Source organism: Salvia miltiorrhiza, chromosome 8, assembly GCF_028751815.1.
Source record: "Salvia miltiorrhiza cultivar Shanhuang (shh) chromosome 8, IMPLAD_Smil_shh, whole genome shotgun sequence".
Taxonomy (NCBI): Eukaryota; Viridiplantae; Streptophyta; class Magnoliopsida; order Lamiales; family Lamiaceae; genus Salvia; species Salvia miltiorrhiza.
The window spans coordinates 25,983,026-26,006,077 of record NC_080394.1 but is presented as its reverse complement, the minus strand read 5'-3'; the positions used below and the strand labels follow the sequence as shown (position 1 = coordinate 26,006,077).

Here is a 23,052-nt window from a genome sequence, read left to right as displayed (position 1 = left end):
TTATAAAATACTCAATATTTAACACATCAACTGTGGTGGGCCATTTCTCCACTCAATTTTGGAGAACCCTCTTCTATACTTTATATACATCTCCTAATTATTTATTAAAATATGTGCCCTTCACTTACAATATAAGCTTCGCTTCGTGGACAGAAGGAGTAAGAAATTGAAAAATGAAACATGGGATGAGACACCAAAAATAGAACGAATATAGCGTTTTTGAGACCCAAGCATGTGAAGAAGAGTCATGGTTATGGAAATGCATAAATCAAACATAGGAAGCACGATAAGTAGAAGTGTAGAAGTAGGCGACATAAATAAATGTATAATTAAAGCTTGGAGTAACAACTAGTGCTAAATACTTGTATCTCCTTTAGATCAACGCACTCAGCAAGCGCATTCCGCAGCTTCCTTATGTCATCTATTGTGTGCACAGCGCTCAGAGTTACCCTTAATCTGACAAACCAGCCACACAAAAATAAACAGTAAATTGCACCTTCATTTTGTGCGATAGATTAAATTGATAAAATATTTGAAGGATTAGTGCTTAAGAAAGAGTTCAACATTAATCAATTCATCCAATAAATGTTAAATTAGCATATACCATTTTCATCTATCTGTGATTAAGTGCCCACATTATTTTACATAGTTTGCATGAAACACTTAATTATCAATGAGGGCACCATACATTTTTAATTCAAAAAAATGCGACTAAAGTGATGCAGAGCAAGTAAATAATTTATGATCAACTTAAAATCATTATCAAAGAGCACAAATACATAGTGGAATAATTGTCAATGGGATATAGAACCAAGCTAAACTACAAATGGAAATTATAGGGTTACTACGAAAAAATTCAAAATGGGATACAGGTTTTGACAAACCTGCAGGAGTTTGGAGGCACTGTTGGAGGTCTGATTGCAGTAATGTGAAAACCTAATTTCAAAAGATGCCTGTTTCATGAAGAAGAAGAAGTTAGGTAGTGCGACCACAAAGCCCAAATGTAATCACGCAGACAGAGAGAGTATGACCTGCTAGCTCGCAGGGCCTTTTCTTCACTCCCCACGACAAGTGAAATGATGTGACTTTCTACAGGAATTCCTGTCAAAGCACGGAATTCATGCATCCGTTGCTGGATAGCAGTCCTACGCCATGATTCCTTCTTTGCAACGATGACAGAAGCTGCAAGTAGGGCAAGTATAAAGTAATGGTTCAGCATGAATCCTGAAAGCCCTGTATGGCTCTGCATTTCTACTATATATCCTAATTTTCTACAATGAACCCATTTATATGATGTAAAAATGGAATTATAGAGCAATTATCTCGATCTATTACAAGGGTAATACCTATGAAATAGCATAAAAATATGTAGTTACACATTAATCACACTAAATATGCAGACAAAAATCAAGAGCCTTCCTCAACAACTTATACAAGAAAACAGATAGTATAAACTAAATGACAAACATGTGCTGAGATAAATTTAAGAAACGAACCGTGGGCAGCAGCAGCAACTGGTACTGGTGTAGAAGTTGAAAATATAAAAGCACGACCACTAGATTGGATGAGCAACTTCCACATCTTGCTGCCATCCACATAAAATAAAATACATGAATAATTTACTCAGTGATTAATCAAACAATTAGTAATTGTTATATATGTACCAAACTAGAGTATATAGCACGGAACTTGATTTCGGTTGAATTTCTTCTTAAAACGACATGAGTTGTGTCACTTGTATCGGATATGATTTCAAGTTTTCCTATACAACATTGGCACACAATTGACTTAAGGCTGATTCGGATTAATATATTTGGAGTTACATCAAATCCATGGAACTTGTTCAGAAATACGCATTTATCATTAAGTTTAATCCTTAATTTGCAGTCGAGTTCATATATTGATGTATTTGAAATCCATGTTGCTATCCGAAATTCTCTGTGAACAAAAATTTGAATCCAGAATCATGGAAGAAATGATTGAGTCTGGCATGATAAAATATCTTAAACAGAAATCAAAGTGATAAATACTACCTACCTGCATGCGATGAATCCACCATGGCAACCCGCAGCTTTACTCAAAGTGCCTATGGAAATATCAACATCATCTTCACAGTCAAACATTTCAGCTGCGCCACCACCATTTTGTCCACAAACAAATGTAGCATGAGCCTAGAAATAAAAAAGAAATAAAATAAGTAAACAAATTAATTAATTAATTAACTAATTAATAAAAAAAATGAGCCAGCCAAATATATATGTGGAACACAATTACAAACTAAGACAGAATTACCAAGAGCATTATGAGGAACACAGTATCACGAATTATCTCCAGCGTGTTCCTTGATGCTATTAGCTTAAGTGAAAGCAAGTACTTTTCTTTTCTACAGAAATAGTAGCTAGCCAGCATGCAATTCATTTTGGCAGAATTCTCATAGTCTTCAATTGAAATAAATGAATAAGAACTTACATCATCAATTACAAACAGAAATCCATGCTTTTTACGGAGTTTTGCCAGCTCAACCATGGGTGCGAAGTCTCCATCCATGCTAAACAGGCTGGAAAATGAATCAATTATCCAAACTTTAATGATGTTATGATAATAAGTGATTTCAAAAGCTGAAGGAGCAAAGTAAGAAGCATTTACATATCAAGTGTAGAGCACACCACATACAGATGAATCATTTCTTCATATTATGTTTTAAAGACTGTCATAGAGTAGTGGCAGTGTGGCACTAGATTTGCACCTCAATGATAGGGAAGACAATGAAACTACAAAGGGTTTGGGTCTAATGTTATTTATCTAGGAGGAAAGGTACATCTGTCATCAACAACCAATCTTGACTCAAACTAGAATTTCACAACAAATGCCATATTTACAAAAAATATCTAAATTCTAATAGCACAAGATTAAAATTCAACCTGACAAGGTGCAAAACTGCCAGACACGATATGTACTTCAAATGCATCTCATAAAATCTAGTTCCTCCAAAATTTAATACCAAGGTGACAGCTAACTGAAACTTATATGAACAATTACAAATTGAACACAGAATACTAAGCAAATATATTTTCAAATCAATCATTGCAATAAGTGACAAACCTATCAGTTACAACAACTCTTTTCTTCAATGGACAGTTTGACCTGTTGTTAATCAAACAGTGAGTGGAAGCCTTCGAACTTATATTTTATCAAAGAGAAAATAAAGGCAAAGGAACAATAAACTCAAAAGAATCCTACAATAATTCATCGAGATGGCACATATCACAGTGCCTGTAGACAAATGCCACAGCATTTCCTTGTTTCTCAGCGAGGCGAACACCATCAATTATCGATGCATGATTTAGGGAATCAGAAAATATAGCAATTCTATCATCTTTTGATGGTTTGCGACCAGCTATGATCCTACCAATATTTCCAACTGCTGTCATGAAGGCCATGTTGGCTGAGAAGCCTGTTGGACAAAGAAGGCAATCCTAATATTTAAGATTAGAACAATGATGAATGAGTTTTCGGTAAAAGAACAAATAATGATATGAAGCAGGGGCTGACTGGCTTAAACAGGATGACACCCTAGCCACTGAGAGTAAATAAAAGGAAAAAACAGAACTGCCTTTACTATGTAAAACGGGTCATCACTGGATCCACTATAGATAATAACCTACTCAACAATTAGCTTAAGAATTGCCGCAATTTTCCAATCCTGTGTGTATTGTGAGATTAGAATCAGCGAAAAATGAAGTTATTCTTTTAATCATAATTAACACCAAAAAACAAATACATCTCTGCTTCTGATAACAAGTAGATTTTTTCTGCCGTAAAGGATATGAAACACCAGGAAGAGAGTATCAGTCTCCAGAAAAATTAACACACTCTATCTTATAGCTAAAGACATTCACAACATGGATACGCAATGATGATTTATAAATACATGAATAATTTATAAAAGCATACATTTATACAGAATAAGAATGGAAGCTGAAGACTTGTTCTAGCCACAAAAGCTTCAGCACTTGGATAGTTCACTATCTATTTTCAATGTGAAATCAAATCCCAGCATCTATAAACATCAAACATTTGAAAATCTCCAACAAATATGTTCTCATTAAAACTATGGGCATAAGCCATACCTCTTTTCGCTTTAGGGACGCCAGTGATGATTCTAGTAGCCTATGGTAACTAGTGTATCCACAGATCAAAGCAGAGCCTCTAGGACCCATTCCATGTTCTTGAGCTGCCTGCATAATGATCAGACTTATATCAACACATATGAATAACAACAGACACAGTGCAGTTAATAGTTAGAACTGAATGAAATTCAAGGCGTGCATTCGGGCATGCCTTTGTTGCTGCATCTCTAACCATCGGATGCGAACTCAATCCCAAGTAATCATTTCCGGAGAAGACAATTAACTTCTTAAACTCCTCATCTGCTTCATCAGCGGCTCTCACATTTTCATACACCACATCATTATCGTCCCCTACAAACTCAATAAATCGAAAAAGGAAATGATTAATATAGTTTCTTTCGAGGGTTACCGGGTCCTCCATTCTTACATATAGAATTCTCTCCTCAAACACGAGAAGCTATAAAACTCATCGAAAAATATATCTTTGAATTCTCGTTGCTATTTCTTTACCACCCCAAAATGTGCGGCACAAAGATTTACAACTCCTTAAAAAGAAAAGAAAACCATTCGATTGAGTACCCAAAACAAGTAGAAAATGGCATACAAAAGAAAAGGGAGGGGGGAATTAGAAACAAACCTGAACTGGGAAGGTCGTGCAGCCATTTATGGAATGTGGATTGAGAAATTTGGAGTTCAACGGAAGCTCTGTCCCATTTGTTGGGAGCATCAAAAACTCGAAATTGGTCGTCGGGATTGGGAATGGAGGCGGATTGAAGAATGGGTCTGAGAGAACGTAAAATTTTAAGGGAGTGGAGTTTGGTTATGGCTTCTCCCACCCACATTTCCCACCCATTTAGCTCCATTCTTCACGCACAACACACACTGCTGCGCTGCACGAGAATTAGGAGCTTCTGGGATATAACTTGTAGTAGCGTTAGTTGATGGTGTTGCTCTTTGCAGCGACATACATTATATATAGTGCAAGCTAAAACAAGGGCCCAGCAATCTCTCCTCTCCTCTCCTTTCTTTTTGTTTTTAGTAGAGTTATATATATTTTTTTTTGAGAATGTTATATTCTTTTTTTTAATAGAGTTATTATTATATGATGAGTTGAATCCCTGGCAAGTTTCTCGAATATCCCGCCTCAACAAAATCTCGTCAAAAGATGGAAAAAAATGAGTCAACGAGCGGAACATATGTTTATACAAAATTAGGGTTAGGTTTGCTTTCCCGTGTAAAGAATGGATAAATTTCATTTATCACATTCATATTAATTTAATAAAAATTTATATGCATTGTAAAAAAAAATTAAGTAGTTCATTTTTCTTCTAACAATATTTATAATATATTCAAGCGAGAATATAATTTTATATCAATTTATAAATAGTAAAATAAATATATTATCATTTGAAGTAAATAAAATATAAAAAATATAGTATCCACTTTAAATGATAAATTTATATCTTATTATATTATTTCTATATTTTAAAAGATAAAAAGCAAGAGCACCTTGGGAGTTTGAATTATCTTGAAAGTTAGTGTGTGAGGCTTGCCATTGGAAACAAAGAGCGAGAGTTAATTGGTTGGCAAATGGCAATAGAAATACGGGTGTTTTCCACACACAAGCATCGAAAAGGAGAAAGAAAAATTGTATATCAAAGTTGGAAAATGACTCCTGCGGGGGAGTTGAAAGAGGATGAACATAACAAAACTAATATTATTCGTTACCACTTCCAGAAGCCCTTTTGCTCTAATAAACCTTTGAAGGAGGATATTGACGACGTGGTTAGCAAAGTGGATGAGAGAGTATCTGAGGCTGATTGAGCCTTTGTTGAGAGACCTTATAAGACAGATGAGATCATGAGGGCTCTCTTTGACATGCATCCGATGAAGGCTCTTGGTTTGGACGGCTTCAATGCTCGATTCTATCATCGTTTTTAGCCGCCTATGGATAAAACATATAACAAGCCAACTGTTGAATGTGTTTAATGGGAAGGCCTATATACAAGAGTGGAAACAAGACAATCATCACCTTGATTCCAAAAGTTGAGAAACCTATTAGGGTGGTAGATTTCCGACCTCTGAGTATGTGTAACACCATATATAAGATAGTATCTAAACTCTTGGTGAATCGGATGCGTCATGTGTTGGGTAGAGTGATCGACCATGCGCAAAGTGTCTTCCTTAAAGGAAGACAAATTACAGACAAAGTGCTTATCAGCTTTGAATCCCACTGGATCATAAATATAACGGAGGGGGAAAAAAGGGTTTGCGACGCTTAAACTGAACATGAGGATGGGATTATATGGAAGTTGTGATGAGAAGAATTGGATTATTGGATGCTTTGTGTACGCTTGTCATGAGATGCTTACGATCCGTGTCATTCTCCTTTCCACTCAACCGGGTTGTTTATGGTGAAGTCATCCCCACGAGAGGTCTACGCCAAGGGGACCCTCTTTCACTGTTCTTATTTGTAATATGTGCTCAAGGTTTCTCATCGTTGTTTAATTTCTATGAAAGAAGGACGGACGTTCGAAGGGTACCAATTATCCCTAAGGAACTTTATATTACCCAATTAAGCTCAAATTTGTTCCCTAATCAATGATCAAAGGACAAATCTAATTGGGCTATTACTACATGCCTCTTACGACATATAACATGTATGTCTCGATAAGACCTCTATTACGACATCTTATTTTTTAATATTAATTAATATAAAATCGATAAATACTATAACAACATAGTTAAACTTGTGTCGCAATATTGTGTCAATTATGACACCAAAAAACGCTTCATCTCATCTCACCCACAGAGAAGGATAATTGTTTTTTTTTTTTTTTTTCAAAAGAAAGTAGTAAAAACAAAATAGAAGAAATACTTGTTAGATATTAGCGGCAACTTTTCCACCAAAGTATTTATAATTAATAACCTCCCACCAATTTTTTTTTAACTATGTTATATTCTAAAATTCAAAAGAAATAAAATTGTTTATCTCATGCCCTACCCCACCTACGAACCACAATCTACGAACAAAAAAAAAATTAACTGGCTACTACAATTTTCTCTCCCTCTCGACGCCTCAACGGAAGAAAAAAATGAAGAAGCCGCGGATTGACGCCTGCAATTAGTGAGGAATGTATGTTATTGCGGTCCGACAATTTTAATCGTCATTGCAGTCGACCCACCAGAACTCCCTTGCACTATCTAAGGTAGTTATATGGTTTCTCTTGAAATCTCTACATTTTGTGGATTATTTTGAATTTTCAACTGATTGTATGTGAACTTTGTAGTGTTTCAGAGCCCTCAATTACACTTCAATGTTTTTCTCACCGTGTACAGGGTCCTAGAGGTATTGGCCTGTTAAAAACTCTAGATCTAGCTAGGTGCATATTTATTTTGAATTTATCTTCTGGGTAACAATTAAGTTGCAATTAGAAGTGTAGAATTTGGATAATTTTGCTGCAGATTAGTTTCTCAATACTTTGTTGGCTTGAATTTGGCTTGCAGATTTGGATGTCTTGGATTGAAGATTGAGAATACTTATATCTAGATTGGCATGGGGTTATCTAAGTGAGTTTTTCTTTTTCCTTCATCGAAACAGAGTTTTTCTATTTAGTAATTTGATTTTCTTTTGTTCGTCTACATTACAATTGCTTTCTTTAATATGTTTCAAGAGAATATTTCAACTAAAATGGAGCATGACTTATAGCTAGTTTCCACCATAACTGATATGGTTTATTCGAAAATAAGCTTAGAATTAGTAGCTTTGACTCTTTGATTTTTGTTGTGCTTTTCTTTTGCTACTTGTTTTATTTTTTATTTCTTTTGGTTCTTTGGCAGGTAGATTCGTAGGCAATAGTTTATCTCCAATGCATTGGTTCTTTTTTGAAATTTTAAAAAGACTTTTGACATCTCATGTGGTATCTGACCCAACAACTTAAGTGGGTAAATGACATAAAAGTTATGATCTTTTATGATTTTATAACTCACATTATTCACATAAAAGAGGGTGAGAGGGGAGCGCCTCATCAGCCATCAACTCAGGTTGTTATCATTTGTGGTGTTTCAGTTACCTCAAGTTTGCTTGTTTTATGTTTATCTCAAATTTGGTTGGGTTTCTTACAGATTGATTTTTGATTTTTAACTCTATAATGGTAAAGGCTATTTATTTAGTGATTATTAGCAGGTTAGAATTGCTTAGCAATATGTTAAATAAGGCAACTACATTTTTTCCCCAATCCATTTTATTTCACTTTTTACTTCTGTGAATATGTGAAAACTATTTCGTTGCAAATGCTCATATATATGACTTAACAATCTGCACTTATAGAGATGCTAGCAGCAACTCCTGCTCCTGTTCAGAATGACACTAGAGATGATGAACCCTTGAATGAAGATGATTGCGATGACCTGGATGATGTGGGTCAGGGGGACGATTTAAACACCACACATTTGGTTTTAGCTCAATATGACAAGATGCCCCTTTGAGCAAGGTTTGAGACAATTTAATTTTTATTGGTGTCATCAAATTCTTGATGGTTGTATTTACTTATATTTATAGTGAGATTGCATATAATAAATTAAATCATTTATGTTTCACAGGGAGATTGAAATCCTTGCTCAATATAGGAGCCAAATGAGGTATATAATAATGATAACATAATAATCTGTTACGGATAGGATTTAGAGTTTTTATTTATTTAAGTATTCGTTATTAATGCATTATTAGTTTGTTAGTGGCATGTACCACTTATGTTTGGGAAATGGCTACACGAGGAGTTGGAATAGCTCTAAAACAACCCAGCAACAAGAAGGTTTGGATCTCTTCTTACTGGCCTCAAATTAGTTTAATACTGTAGTTAGCAGTTAAAATAATGAGTTTCACAGGCTTGTGTAAAAGATAAAGAGTGTTGGATGTTGTGATAGGTATGTTCTTTTGCATACTTTTTTTGGATTAACTTTTTAGTAGTAATTTTATGATTGATTTAGTTTATGATTACTACCAATGGTATTTGAAGATGCCTTGATGAAATGGTTGCTCCACATTGGTTTCACTATATAATGTAGTTTTGCTTCATTAATATTTAATAATTGAAATTAGATGTTTGAAATCTAAAGTGTCATAATTTTTTTTTCAGGTACAGAAGCTATCAAAATGTCAAATTCTTGTAGTCAAGATTTTAGCCAACTTTTTTCACCAGAGAAATTTGAAGAGTGCAACCTGTTGCCGACAACCTACTCTATTTTTTTTTCTTTTGGAGATAGTTGATAGGATTTAGAGCTATTTTCATAGCATATAGGATTTAGAGTGCAATCGGTTGGTTTAAGTATTCTACTTTATTTATTATTTATAATTGTAACAAAATTTGAATTGATGTTTGAAATGATTATAATATTGATGTTATAGTTAAATACATCTTTTTGCTATTTTATTTTCATTTTATACTAATTTAGAAAGAATTAGCATTATCAATTTGGAAGACACGTAATAGGTATATATTGCAAAATGTAAAATGGCTTTAGCGACATGAGAAAATGATGTTAGATTGCATTTATCCAAATGATCGGTGCAGTAATAGGTTATCTATCACGACCCATAGTTGTGTCTAGATATATACTTACCCTTTAGCTACACTAATACACGCGACACCATAAATAAATGTTGGGATAGATCAAATGTTGCAATAAGTATTTTAATATGACATTTTTAGATGTCTTCAAAGGTGATTTTTTTTGTAGTGGGGGTTCCTAATTCATGGAACTAACAATTTTTAATTGGAAATCACATTTGATTGTCAGCCTGGACTCAAATTCGTTCCCTAATCAAGATCAAATTAATAGAGCAAAAGAGATGACACAAACACAATTTCCCAGTTAAATTACTAGAACCAGTATACAATCAAATAGCTAAAAAATGAGGGATAACATGCATCAGTAAATTAAGGCATAACCCACATTATGAAAGGACATAGATGACAATCACAAGTAAAAGTTAATCGACCAGACTCAGGCAATTCAATCAGGATCTAATATACTAAAGGTAAATACCTGACCTGAAGGATAGTACTACTAAATGATTATATACAAAATGAAAAATCTAAAATCAAAGTCCTCCCCACCTTCTAATGGAAAAAGATCTCATTGCACTTCATATATATATTTTTCACCTTAGCCTTCATAACTCTAACCTTTTTCACGGTGGCAACGAGCCTCCTCTGTCCGCCGACAGCTCTCAGAAGGAAATTTCGATCTCTAATCTCTGTCGCCTCACTAGGTGATTGCATCCTCAACTTCTGGCACCACGCGTTCGATCTCCACCGCCAATTTCTCGACGACCGTGTTCCTGGTGTGCCTATTCGTGTTCAATTCTAGTGAATATCTTTAAGTGTTATATTATAGTTTAGTCAATATCAGTGTGATCAATAATTTGAGTATGCTGAAAAAAGTTAGCTGAAACTTGAGCTAAGTAATGCAATGCTAAAAGTATGTTGATAGAGTAAAGATGACGAGAACTAATAATTGAGATTAATTGAATAAGAACACTCTCCTCGAAATGAGCTACAGAGAAAAATCTTCAACTCACGTTATTGCACAATTTTTTTACTTCCAGAAAAACATACCCTAACCATGTAGAAAAACCTTGTAAATATCCTACTAAGGCTCGTGCAAGCATAAGGCTTTACAAGGTCCATACAAAATAAATCTAGAAAAAATACTCAGAAACAACATAACACTAAAAGATAATCTATGCGCCTAATTATGTAATGTTGCTGCATTCTTTTGTCGTCGAGTGTAAACCTTCCAAGCACCACTCAACGCCACTCTATCAATTACCCGTTCCGGCGAAGCGGCCTTATCCTCAAGGCGGACTTTAGAGAATTGACATTGAAAATCAGCCATGTGGACCCACGAACTATCTTCATTCCCCAGTTTGTGCCATTGAATGAGCACTTCTCTACCATCTTGCCATTCTTTTCCATAGACCGACGTTGTAAGATAGTTGTGGGAATAAAAGGCAGTTCGGCCTCGTGCAATTGCTCCGAAAAAATAGGGAAACCTGAAAAAAAAACCCGACTGCCGGCTGAGCAAGGACACATGAAACACTGGGTGTATCTTTGAATCTACCGGCATAAACCGAAGATATATCTTATCTCTAACAGTAAACTCCAATGACCTCCAGTATTTGTTCACCTCGCGGACTATACGCTGCTGAGCTCTAGTCAAATGCTCTCTCAAGTGAGCCAATACATCACATTCACGAAGGGAGTACGCCAAAGCCTGCACGCACAGCTCGCTCAGCAAGAAATGCATTAACGGTGGTCGTGGCCCCATAAACTACCTCAAACAAGGTAATTTTCGTGCTCGACTAAACGCTGGTATTGAAACAGAACTCGGCCCAAGCAAGCCACTTTCCACATCTCTTAGGCTTTTTTTATGCAAAACAATGTAAATAAATCTCCAAACAACGATTCATGACCTTAGTTTGTACATCCGTCTCTAAATGGTAAGCAGAGCTCATATGGAGTGTGATGCCCGCTGTTTTAAACAACTCGCGCCAAAAAGAGCTTAAGAACAGCGGGTCACAATCCGAACAATAGATCAAGGCACACCATGAAGGTGCACCACTTCTCGGGCGAACACGTCAGCAACTGTCTTTGTTGTAAAAGGGTGTTTGAGCCCTACAAAATGACAATATTTGGAGAACCTATCTACGATAACCAGCATGCAATCCAATCACCCTAAATGAGGTAAGCCCGTTATAAAATCCATGTTTATGTTTTCCCATACGCGGTCTAGAAGAGGTAGTGGATTGAGCATTCCGAACGGACTCTTTGTTTCATATTTATTTTCTGGTAAATGTCACTCAAAACATAAATCAGAAAAATAACTTTAGACTTCACCAAAATATTTGAATTTAACACATACGTTCCCAACATTTCAATGAACATTCAGTACAAAAATAGGCTCGGGACTCAAAATTTTAGATTGGCCTTTGCCACCTCAAAGTCGTAGGTTAGTAAAACCTATTGGAGGTTTCACAGAATAAGCATTAGGCTTCAAGAATTTATACCGGGTGTTTCCGTCATCCAAAAATGGTGAGTCCAGTGCCAAAAGAAAGCTACGGGAGTCTAGAGTAACAAATTCAGGTTTAGGTTTTCATCGATTGAAACTTGACTTATGTATTTCCAAAGGTTGTCTACCAAAATTGGATTCCAGACAATCAACGAAGTTTGAAATATCCCAGATAATTCATAAGAGCTCGAAAAATGTTAAAATTTTACCATCATATAGAAGACACATGAAAGTGCATACAAAAATATTTTGAAAATATTTCAGCACCATTTGGATGGCTGGAATCGCCTTGCAAAACATTGTTGGAGCAGTGTGCATACGGCAAATTCATAGTTTTACCTCATGCATGGTTTTCCAACCATAAAACATCACCAAAATCATCATCCAAAACTACCATACATATCCCTACATAACATAAAACACATATATGAAAAAAATCTATGACTTTCAAGCATTTTTAGTTTGAAAGATTCAAAGAAAGACTCACCCTCTAAGCAAAATCTTCACTTTCACTTTACGCCCTAGGTTTCCAACGTTCTCCCTTGCTTTCCTACTTCACTTGGGGCTTCAATGTCTGCTAAGGAGTGTGAGAATGTTGGGAGAAAAGTTGTGGGAGTGGGACAGATGAGGGGGGCGAAATTGAGGGGGGGGGGGGAATGTAGGGGGCGTGAGACTTTTACTCTTCTAGATGAGACTAAATAGTGTGTAAGAAGTTGTATCAGTCAAATGGCTCAAGTGGGGAGAGAGGGGGACGAAAATGGGGCCTAGGGGAGGGTAGGATGGCTACCAGCAATGCATGGGTGCATTGGTTGTGTGGCTCTTACACTTCCCATGCTTCTTGGCAGTTTCCAATGCATGAAATGATTACCTTTGTCTTCATTGAATTTTAAAAAGGTGGCTGATACATTAAGTGGGTTTTGGGGCTGAATCGGGTTGCATTTGGGCTTTAAAATAGGGCCTTAAAATAGGCCCAAGTCCCTCTAAAAATCGGCCCACCCTCGACCCTCTATATTGGCCCGTAATCGCCCAAACCCGTTTTTGAAAACGAATCCGCATAGAAAAGAATATGCACTTTATTTTCATACTTTGGAATGCAAAATATACATATATACATATTGATTTAAATCCATATCACACGAAAGAAATAAAATAATTATCTCAATTTATTTTATTTCTCTCGACTTTCTTAAGAGAAAATCTAAGCATCAAGACTCTTGAAATTATCGCGAGGATAATTATTATCATTAACTGGGAATTAGGGACCTATCATATCTTAATAATATCAATAAGATATTATGAATCCTAGGATCGAAAATCCGGGGTATTACAAATTCGAATTTTTATTTGAGTACTCCCTCCGTCCCGTTAATCAAGTCCCCTTTCTTTTGGGCACGGGTATTTAGGAGACTAAAATTAAGAGTTAAATGGTATATTTGAAAAAGTTAATGTTGCTTTAATTAAGGGTCTCATGCTTATTAACACTGCCGCACCACCGCCTGTGCACTGCCACGCCACCGCCTGTGCACCACCGCACCACCACAATTTCTGAACCACACCACCGGACCACCGTAGCCGCCAGAACAGTGAACGGAAATCAAAACACCACCACAGAGAAATCAAAAAAATGGAAACCTTTCAATTTCTGAAATTAAAACAACAAAAATAACTGAAATTAAAACAACAAAAATGGAAATCTTTCAATTTCCTCTCTGCAAGAAGATGGTGGCGATGCGGCGTTGGAGCCAACGGAGGCGCGAGGCGGCGGAGGCGTTGGAGGCGGAGCAGGAGGAAGGTGGAGGCGGCGCAGGAGGATGGTGGCGGAGGCGTGAGGATGGTGGCGAAGGCGCGAGGCGCCGGAGGTGCGAGGCGGTGGAAGAAGGCGGATGGAAGGTGAAGTTGTTGGAGGCGGTGGCGCGATAGTTCTCGACGGATTTAGGGCTTAGATTTCGATTTACAGAGGGGGAAGGGCTTAGATCTCGGTGAAACCCTAGATCCCTAAATCTGCCCCTCAAGCTTCGATTTCCGACGTCCGCAACGCCGTTCCTCTCTCCGCGAATCGCTCTGCTGTGCTCGATTTCCGGCGAGGCAGCAGGAGCTTCACCTTCGTCGCTTCCCCTCGGCTAGAGAGAGAGAGAGAGTAGAGGGTGGGGATGAAATTGGGTGTTGAGATGGAGAGGGCGACGAGGCCGACGAATAGCCGTGAGTGTTGCCGACGGCGGAGGAGGGAGGCGCGGTGGAGGCGCCGGAGACGAGATTCACAGAGGAGAGAGAGAGAGGGGGGGAAGGGGGGAGGTGGTAGAGAGAGAGAGAGAGAGACGAATAGTGTGTGAGGTAGATGGGGGATTAAAATGAATTCATGATTAATTAGAAATTAGTTCCCTTAAAATTTACCCAAAAAGGAAAGGGGACTTGTTACATGGGACGCCCCAAAAAGGAATACGGGACTTGAATATTGGGACGGAGGGAGTAATAGATATGGATTATTTTATTTTATTTTTAAAACACATATTGCATTTGCCTACATTTTTATTCTATTTAATATTTATATTTATTTATTTAAATATGTCGTTTAATTTCGATGTTCGTCGTGTAACGCACAAACGGGCATACAAGTTTTAAATTATATTGGACTTTAAGATATCCATGGTTTATCATCTAGTAAGATAAAACAATTTTCACCCTAATATTAAATTGAGGTTTATTATAAAGTGAAAAAGAAAAAACATCCCTTGAAAGCACAAGATGCAGACTAAGGGCACAAAACTAAAAAGCGAAGGAGAACACCTCAAAAAGGAAAGTCAGGATCATTATCCAAATCATCCGACCAACGCCTATGGACGACATTATTCATTGCAATCATACTAGGCCTATTGGTGACGTCAACCACAAACTCCCTCGGCTTGTTACCCATTTCTTCCGCATTCCTGAGACGACTTTTAATACAACCTTCCGGAATTGCATGTATAGGCTCTCGTTCCTTTACCGAGCCCTTTGGACGACCACGTCCGCGCTTCTTCTCCGAGAGCAACTGTATCCCCTGATTAACTTGCTCCTCTAACCTAATAATACGACTCGCCATGTCATCCGTAGAAGAAATGGATTTATTATCAAAATCAACTTCCTTAATCGGCGAATTAACCCGCTGGCTCGCTGAATCTTCTGCCCCAACTACCAGTTGTTGCTCTACCACAGCTCCACTATTCGTTCCAGAATCCAACTCCAAAGTTCCCTCTACATTCGAGCCCTCCTTATCACTAGCCTTGTCCGTGTGAGGCGACCCATCATTTTCTTCCTCATGTAAAGGCTCTGCTTCATAATTGGAGTTCGCAATGATAGTCTCCTCCACTTCCTCTTCCTCATCCTCATCTAGCGCTTGATATCGGTTAGCATCCCCCGCCAGAGGGAGATCATTTTTCTTAAAAGGTACTGTAGCCGCGTCTAGAAGATCAAGACCTGATAGAGGTTTAAGAATATCAACTTTGGGCTGCCATGCAGGAGTCAGGACCCTCTCCCTTATCAAGATTCTTCACAACCACAGCAGGAGGCTCAGTGATCTTTTGCTTGCTCGTGGCCCTATCAGCTCTCCGGCATTTATCCGTTGAATGACCTGTAAGTTTACAACGCGAGCAAAAAAGGGGCATAGATTCAAAACCCAACTCAATGTAGAACGATCTATCGCCGTCATCAATGTACATCGAGTTGAGAATAGGCAAAGCCATGTCAAGTTCCACCAAAACCCGCGCAAAGTGTCCCACATGACCAGTTGCTGAGGCATTATCAATTCGCATAGGATGACCAAGCACACGACCTATACCAGCAATAATCACCGGAGTCCATAACTCCACAGGGAGATAATATATCCGAACCCATACCTGAGCCAGAGACGACACTTCCTTATACGGATCGAAATACCTAGTCCATTTAAATCAATCAATAAAACCGAATTCTTAAATTTAAATTGGGATATTGGCTAATAAAGACACAAATTTTTAGTTAATTTTTAAATTACACATAAGCTTTAATTTTAGTATGATAATAAATAAATTTTCGATTTCTTATAGTTCTATTACGAAAGTAAAATTTTGAAATCTAAAAGTTGATGCAAAGACTGAAATTTATTTACATGGATTTATCGTTCAACGAATAATACTACATCGTTTCTGATCAAATAAAATGTCGTTGTTTTGACACTTTCAAGACTGTTTTGTTACTCCATGCGTCTCATTTTAATAGGCTCATTTTTTTGGGCACAAAAATTAATAAACTTACTTTTTAGGAGGAAAGTAGTGTGGTTCACACTAATTAAGTACATTTTTTTACTCAAAATAGAAACAAATCTATTCTATTGGGACGTTCCAAAAAGAAAAACGAGCCTATTATGGGTGAGTATTAAATAAGCCCTTTGGCTTGTGCGGTTGCAATTAGGGCTAGAAGATTAAAGCCCTTTCAAACTCATCGCAATTACTCATTGCAGTGAATGTGCAACAAATTCACGATTAATCAATTAATATAGTGGACCGAGGATTAATTCTATCGATGTTCGAAGATAATGGTACGTAAATTTACCTTTCTTTTGCATTGTTTTAATTTGAATTTGTACATCATATCAACAAAATTAATGTTATTGATCAATTAAAATATTCAGGTCAGAATTAAAAAGTGGTCGGAGTGTTTCATCGCTATAAAAAATATACTCTCTCCGCTTCACAAAAATATGAACAATTGAGAGTGACACGAGTTTTAAGAAATGTTAGTTGAGAGTTATTGTGAATGGAAAATGACTAATGAGTCACACTTTATAAAATGTTATGAGAGTAATAAGTTAATTGAGTCAAATTAGTGGTGCACCATGATGGTTTTTTTGTGAATAAGTATGAAAATGAGAGATAAAAATTAAGGGGATAATGTACAAAAATAAAAATATTCATATTTTTATGAGACACTAAAAAATGACAAATTGTTCATATTTTTGTAAAACGGAGGACGTAATAAATTAAAAATTTATGCATCATTGTATCAAAACTCATATGTAATTATTCTAAAAAAAGTTCGTATACAATTCAAAAACTTAAAATAAATTAAAAGTTTATGTATTTAGACGTCAAAGTTGAATTTAAATTTAAGTAAAAGAGTATTCCCCTTGTCCATCAAAAAATTGTCATATTTTTCTTTTTGGTTCTTCTACAAATAAATTTAACACTTCTATTTATAATAATAGGGCTCACACATTTTCACCTACATTTAAAATAAAACACTTAGGGCGTGTTTGTTTTTTATCCCTCTAAATGGAAGGATAACAAAAATTTATGCTTTTAAATGTCTCTTTTCTAATCTCACATTTTACACAAAAGTGAAGTTTACCATTTTTTCTTCCTTATTTCCACTTCAAGGAGGGATAATATTATCCCTCTATTTTTGTGTGATATAATTATCCTCTTTGAAATGAAAATAAGGAAGAAAAAATAGTGAATTTATCTTTTGTGTAAAATGTGGGATAAGAAATGAGATACTAAAGATATAAATTTTTATTATCCCTCATTTTCTCATCCATCACAGTGAACACACCCTTACATTATTAATAATATTATTCATATTTTATTAACTTATCAACCATATGACAAATATTTTGTGAGCGGGGGAATATTAGTTTTTGGAGCTGAAATAGTCGACAGACGAGCACAAATTTAAATACTTTGAGTCGATTAAATATTTCCAAAACTGTGGGTTTTGCAGCTGCTCGAGTTCACTCTTGTTGGGAACATTTCGACCGTGTCAGAAAGCATCAACGGAGTTTCTCCTGCAATTTGTTGACTGCACTTTCTCAAATTTGAATCTCTCCAAACTATTTCACCTCCCCTTTCAATTCTACCCTTCCACACTCCACAGATCTCGCAAACCAATATACAGATCCATTCGCTCCCTCAATTTACGATGCTCTACAATGCAGATTAGCTGAACCCTTTTTTTCTTTCATTAAATATATATATTCTGGGTTGTACAATGGAGTTCACCGAAACGTTTAAACAGACGGGTCCCTGCGCTTTTTCGCCTGACGCTAGATTTCTAGCTGTCGCGGTGGATTATCGCTTAGTCATCCGCGATGTTCACACACTCAAGGTACCTACATTTTGATTTTTTTTTCCAGTCTGAATTTCTTGGATTTAATTTTGATTATTGCAATTTTGAAGAGTTGGGATGTCATTTATTGTGTGATTTGAAAATTCATAGAATTTGAACATGAAAATTGAATTCTGAAATCCTCACTAACAAAGAATATTTGGTCGAGTTATATACCTAGGAAAGAGTACGTTGAAGATTATAAATGTGTTTGATGTATATGGAGAGGACTAGTTTGGGTCACTGAAAATTTGCAACATGATTTATATGCTCCAGTAGTATTTCTTGCAAAACTAGCTCTGGTTAATGAGTAGGATAAAATTGCTTGTTATCTTTAAGACTTGAAGAATTTCGGAAATGGTCGATGAATTCATTCAGCTGGAGCAATGAGCAAACAATTGTTGTGATAGGTTTCATTCAGTCTTTGCATTGATGGTATAGCTTTTGGGGGATAATACCAGGGAGATTATATATCATTGCTTGAAATTGGATAGTCAAATATTTAATGTTTTGCACCAAATGTGGCCATAAATAAATGTAATAATTTTATAACTATGTGCATTGTGCAGTAGGAAAAAGTGCATCTTAGGTATTCTTTCAGTTTAATGAACCAATACAATACAAAGGTAGTTATATTCAGTGTTATCAGTGCCAGATGTCAAGCATGCCTGCTTTAATGGCTAATGAAAGTGCTACATGCATTTAGGTATATTTTGGTTCTTTGAGTTTTTGGATTTATCTTGTGTTGATTGTGTCTAAGTTGTGTTATAGGTGGTACAATTGTTCTCATGCTTGGACAAAATAACATACATAGAATGGGCCCTCGATTCTGAGTACATACTCTGTGGTCTATATAAGAGGCCTATGCTACAAGCATGGTCTTTGGCGCAGCCGGAATGGACATGCAAAATTGATGAGGGTCATGCTGGTATCTCCTATGCAAGGTGGAGCCCTGATAGTCGCCACATACTAACAACTTCTGAGTTTCAGCTGCGGTTAACTGTATGGTCATTGCTGAACACTGCATGCATACATTTGCAATGGCCAAAGCATGGTTCTAAGGGAGTGTCATTTACTAAAGATGGCAAGTTTGCAGCAATATGCACTAGGCGTGATTGTAAAGACTATGTTAATCTTCTTTCTTGTCATGCATGGGAGATTATGGGCGTTTTTGCTGTAGACACATTGGATTTGGTTGATATTCAGTGGTCACCTGATGATAGCGCGATAGTCATATGGGATTCCATTCTTGAATACAAGGTACTCAATATTGCGACTGTTTGAATCGCCTTTAGCTGATATATGTTAATTCTGTGTGCTGTGACTTGTAACTATCAGTCATCCAATATAATGAGCTTTATTCTGCAACCCTACGGTATGTATACTAATTTGCTTTCCCTTTTTCCACCCATTCACATGATTGATACACTTCTATCGTTTCCCAGGGGACACCACTCTCACATGTGTGCATTCCCAAAACATAGTTCCTAAGTATCTTTGAACAGTAGATGTAGAGTAATTATCCTTAATACCTGTCGTTTGTTTTAGAATTGGAAAATGAAAGTAATGGCAGTTTATTTCCAGCGGGTATGCCAAAAATGTGAATAGACTTTGATTTTGTTAAAAGAGAAGAAATAATCATGTATCATGGTATCCATTCTACACATGGCTGTATCCTTTTATTTCATTACTTCTGCAAAAAAGTTATAAACCTGTTGCTGTGCCTCTGAATGACCACTTTTACTATGAACAATAGAAACATATAATTCAAAAGGATTCTTTCTTTTTTGGTTGCCTTCTACTTTTGGCATGATATATATGTGTAACTACTTGGCCAGTTTCCAAATTTAATGGCCGATGATCTTTATATTGTGAAATGATGTGCATCACTAATAATTGATAACATCAATGAATTAGCATGCATAACTTTAATTCTGTTTAAGAACTTATTCTTCTATCATCGTGCCTTATTTACTAACAGAATTCTTTCATATTATATTATTTTCTAGGTTCTGATATATTCTCCTGATGGCCGGTGTCTGGCTAAGTATCAAGCATATGAAAGTGGTTTAGGAGTAAAAAGTATTTCTTGGTCACCCTGTAGTCAATTCTTAGCTGTGGGGAGCTATGACCAAATGATACGGGTTTTAAATCACTTGACATGGAAAGTGTTTGCAGAATTTACACATCTATCTAATGTCCGTGGTCCTTGTGCTGCTGCTGTTTTCAAGGTTGGAGAAATTGTAACTTTTTACCGTATGATTGTGCTTTCCTTGTTTACTCCTTTTATAGTTTCCAATCCTTTCCATTATCCAGGAGGTAGATGAGCCCTTGCTACTTGACATGTCAGAATTGTCACTGAGTGATGAATTTATTCAAAGAAATGCAGGTGAGCTCTCATCATCATTGATCGTTGATATGTTTCTGCCTTTATTTGCTCAATGATGCAAATGCAGCTGCTTAAAACTTTTAAACTAGTGTATAATATGAGGATAAAGTTTTGCAATGTCTAAAGTTTTGTTAACAAGTCAGTGGTGCTTCCAGCTTGGTTATCCTGGGTTGGGAAGTGTAGCGTAGTTGTGTTTTTTTCTTTTAAATTTTTTTTTAGTCATGACCTTTTTATTTGTATTTGATGAACCTGTAGTAAGTACCATAACTTTTAAGTATTAAACAAAAATAAGTTTTTAAAATAAAGCAATTACAGTTATTTTGCAAGTTTGTGTAATAAACTAGTTACTATAGAGGTTAGAGGCTTTGAGCACAAGTTCTCAACTCATAAAAATGGTCACATGCGTGATGCGTTATTTCCCTCTATAACTGATTGAATATTAATTTAGTTGAATGATCTTTTATCTTATTCAACTGCTCCAGATATCTAAAGTCTACACTTCTCCAGTAAGTTCTTTATAAATACCATAATGAAAATTTCCAAGTACGGCTTATTTAAGATTCCTTTAAGCTCAGTGCTTTCTTTTTATGTGGAGCTCCCTGGTAACCCCAAATGATTTCATTTGCAGATAATGCTGTTGAGACATGCATTCAAGTTAGATATGATGTTTTGGAGGTGCCAGTTACCCTTCCTACACAGAAGCCTCCTGCGGATAAACCAAACCCCAAACAAGGGATTGGTGAGGCTGAACATATGTCACTTATTATATATTGTTATAATTTCTTTTAGCATGTGTTATGATTTCCTTGATAGCTTAATAATTGCAAGTTTTGTCGGCATCTGATTGAGTTCATCCTTTTGTCCTGATTGATAAGATCTAAACTTGTGTTTTTCTTTCTTGGAGCTTTATATCCCACCAAAAGCAAATGCTTTATCTGTTTGATGTGACATGTTCAGCACGTTCATACCTGTACTCATAGAGTAGCAGCATCAGTTTGATTTATTATCCTAATTGGCCATACTATAGAAGGATAATTTAAACTAAATTGCTTTGCTATTGCCATGAACATTCTAAAACATTTCAATTTACATGCTGAGATTGATGATATTCCATTACAGGCCTCATGTCATGGAGCAGTGACAGCCAATTTATGTGTACCCGCAACGACAGCATGCCGACAGTCGTCTGGGTATGGGACGTGCAACGTCTAGAACTTGCAGCCATCTTGATACAAAAAGATCCTGTACGAGCTGCAGCTTGGGATCCCACATGTCCTCGTCTAGTTATATGCACTGGAAGTTCTAATTTATACATGTGGACGCCTTCAGGTGCTTATTGCATCAACGTACCGTTTCTTCAATTCTCTGTCCTTGACTTGAAATGGAATTCCGATGGGAGCTGTCTTCTTCTCAAAGACAAGGATTCATTCTGTTGTGCTGCTGTGCCTCTCTTGCAAGAATCCAGTGATTACAGTTCCGACGATTGATGTATGACTCAGGTTGCTCCTTGCAACCTTACTGCATCATTTGCAACAAAGACGTGAAAGGTGTTCTAGGATGTAGTTTAGGAATCCTAATTGAGAATGTAATTTGACTTGACACAGAAACAGTCTTAACACTGTGTATATCACTTGGCTTAATTTATTTGCGTGATGGGACGTTGATTCATAGTAGCTGGAAGTTTAAGCTTGCTTCGCTCGTCCCAAATAACAATTCTTGAATTTTGTTTACGTTTTAAAATTGGCAAGCTATATACCTAAAACATGCATTTGTCTTGAATGTTCTTATGAGCATTCACAGTGGCTTACTCGATGGGGTTACTGATTTATGCTTAATTTACTCTATTTTTAAGGGTTTGTTTGTGCATGTTTTAAGATAATCTTCTGGAAATTGGTGCGTTTATGGTGTATTTTATGCTTTGCAGGAGATTTAGGCTTTCGAGATGGAAGAATACAATTTTGAATGAATTTGGAAGAATTTGGCGTTCTCCAGGTGTTTTGGTTTCCAGAGCAGAGGAACCGACATTTCCAGAGCAGAGAAATCACCATTCCTCTGGAGTCAGAGAAATCAAAGTTCAGTGCAGCGAAATCCGCGAACGCCAGAGGAATCGAAGCGAGCGCGGAAACGCCAGAGGACTCATAAGGCGCCAGAGGAGTCGCCATTCCGGAGCGCTAGTCAGAGCAGAGAAATCAAATCGGCAGAGGAGTCGAGGCCAGAGGATTCCCTTCCCCGCTGTCAGAGGAGTCGTTTTCCCTCCGAACAGGGAAGTCGCCCAGGTCAGAGAAATCATCAGTCCATTACAGCGGAATCGAGAATGCCAGAGCAGAGGAATCACCCATTCCT

The 23,052-nt window shown here is 36.7% G+C and overlaps 2 protein-coding genes and 1 long non-coding RNA gene across 6 annotated transcripts; 2 read left to right on the top strand and 1 right to left on the bottom strand.

Moving 5' to 3' along the window:
• Positions 1-235: 235 nt before the first annotated feature.
• LOC130997289 (8-amino-7-oxononanoate synthase) lies at positions 236-5,149 on the bottom strand. The gene is made up of 11 exons (XM_057922555.1): positions 4,768-5,149; positions 4,342-4,481; positions 4,131-4,238; positions 3,241-3,476; positions 3,103-3,144; positions 2,470-2,557; positions 2,038-2,171; positions 1,497-1,585; positions 1,032-1,182; positions 885-953; positions 236-456 (listed from the first exon to the last, which is right to left on the bottom strand). Exons 1-11 carry the CDS (start codon positions 4,991-4,993, stop codon positions 330-332), a joined length of 1,410 nt encoding a protein of 469 aa, XP_057778538.1. The 5' UTR covers positions 4,994-5,149; the 3' UTR covers positions 236-329.
• A 1,952-nt stretch (positions 5,150-7,101) lies between these two features.
• Positions 7,102-9,544, top strand: LOC130997288 (uncharacterized). Of its 4 annotated transcripts, none has more exons than XR_009093032.1 (7): positions 7,104-7,339; positions 7,421-7,479; positions 7,638-7,700; positions 8,461-8,623; positions 8,733-8,771; positions 8,860-8,944; positions 9,269-9,544. It is a non-coding gene; the product is annotated as an uncharacterized LOC130997288 (long non-coding RNA). The 4 variants fall into 4 exon arrangements; XR_009093031.1 differs by lacking the exon at positions 7,421-7,479 and adding an exon at positions 9,018-9,056 and having other exon boundaries at positions 7,107-7,339; XR_009093033.1 differs by lacking the exon at positions 7,421-7,479 and having other exon boundaries at positions 7,102-7,339; positions 8,733-8,944.
• An 8,293-nt stretch (positions 9,545-17,837) lies between these two features.
• On the top strand, positions 17,838-22,382 carry LOC130997287 (uncharacterized). Its single transcript, XM_057922553.1, has 6 exons — positions 17,838-18,320; positions 19,092-19,580; positions 20,330-20,551; positions 20,637-20,709; positions 21,338-21,448; positions 21,829-22,382. The coding sequence occupies exons 1-6, from the start codon at positions 18,204-18,206 to the stop codon at positions 22,194-22,196; spliced, it is 1,380 nt and encodes a 459-aa protein (XP_057778536.1). The 5' UTR covers positions 17,838-18,203; the 3' UTR covers positions 22,197-22,382.
• Positions 22,383-23,052: the final 670 nt, after the last annotated feature.

What these genes read in the sequence shown, in the direction of transcription:
- LOC130997289 (XM_057922555.1), bottom strand. Translation starts at nt 4,993, where the DNA reads ATGGAGCTAAATGGGTGGGAAATGTGGGTGGGAGAAGCCATAACCAAA. An exon ending in GCACGACCTTCCCAGTTCAG is followed by an intron (nt 4,482 to 4,767) that starts GTTTGTTTCTAA and finishes TTGAGTTTGTAG; the next exon opens with GGGACGATAATGATGTGGTG. An exon ending in TTAGAGATGCAGCAACAAAG is followed by an intron (nt 4,239 to 4,341) that starts GCATGCCCGAAT and finishes ATCATTATGCAG; the next exon opens with GCAGCTCAAGAACATGGAAT.
- LOC130997287 (XM_057922553.1), top strand. Translation starts at nt 18,204, where the DNA reads ATGGAGTTCACCGAAACGTTTAAACAGACGGGTCCCTGCGCTTTTTCG. An exon ending in ATTCCATTCTTGAATACAAG is followed by an intron (nt 19,581 to 20,329) that starts GTACTCAATATT and finishes ATTATTTTCTAG; the next exon opens with GTTCTGATATATTCTCCTGA. An exon ending in AAACCCCAAACAAGGGATTG is followed by an intron (nt 21,449 to 21,828) that starts GTGAGGCTGAAC and finishes ATTCCATTACAG; the next exon opens with GCCTCATGTCATGGAGCAGT.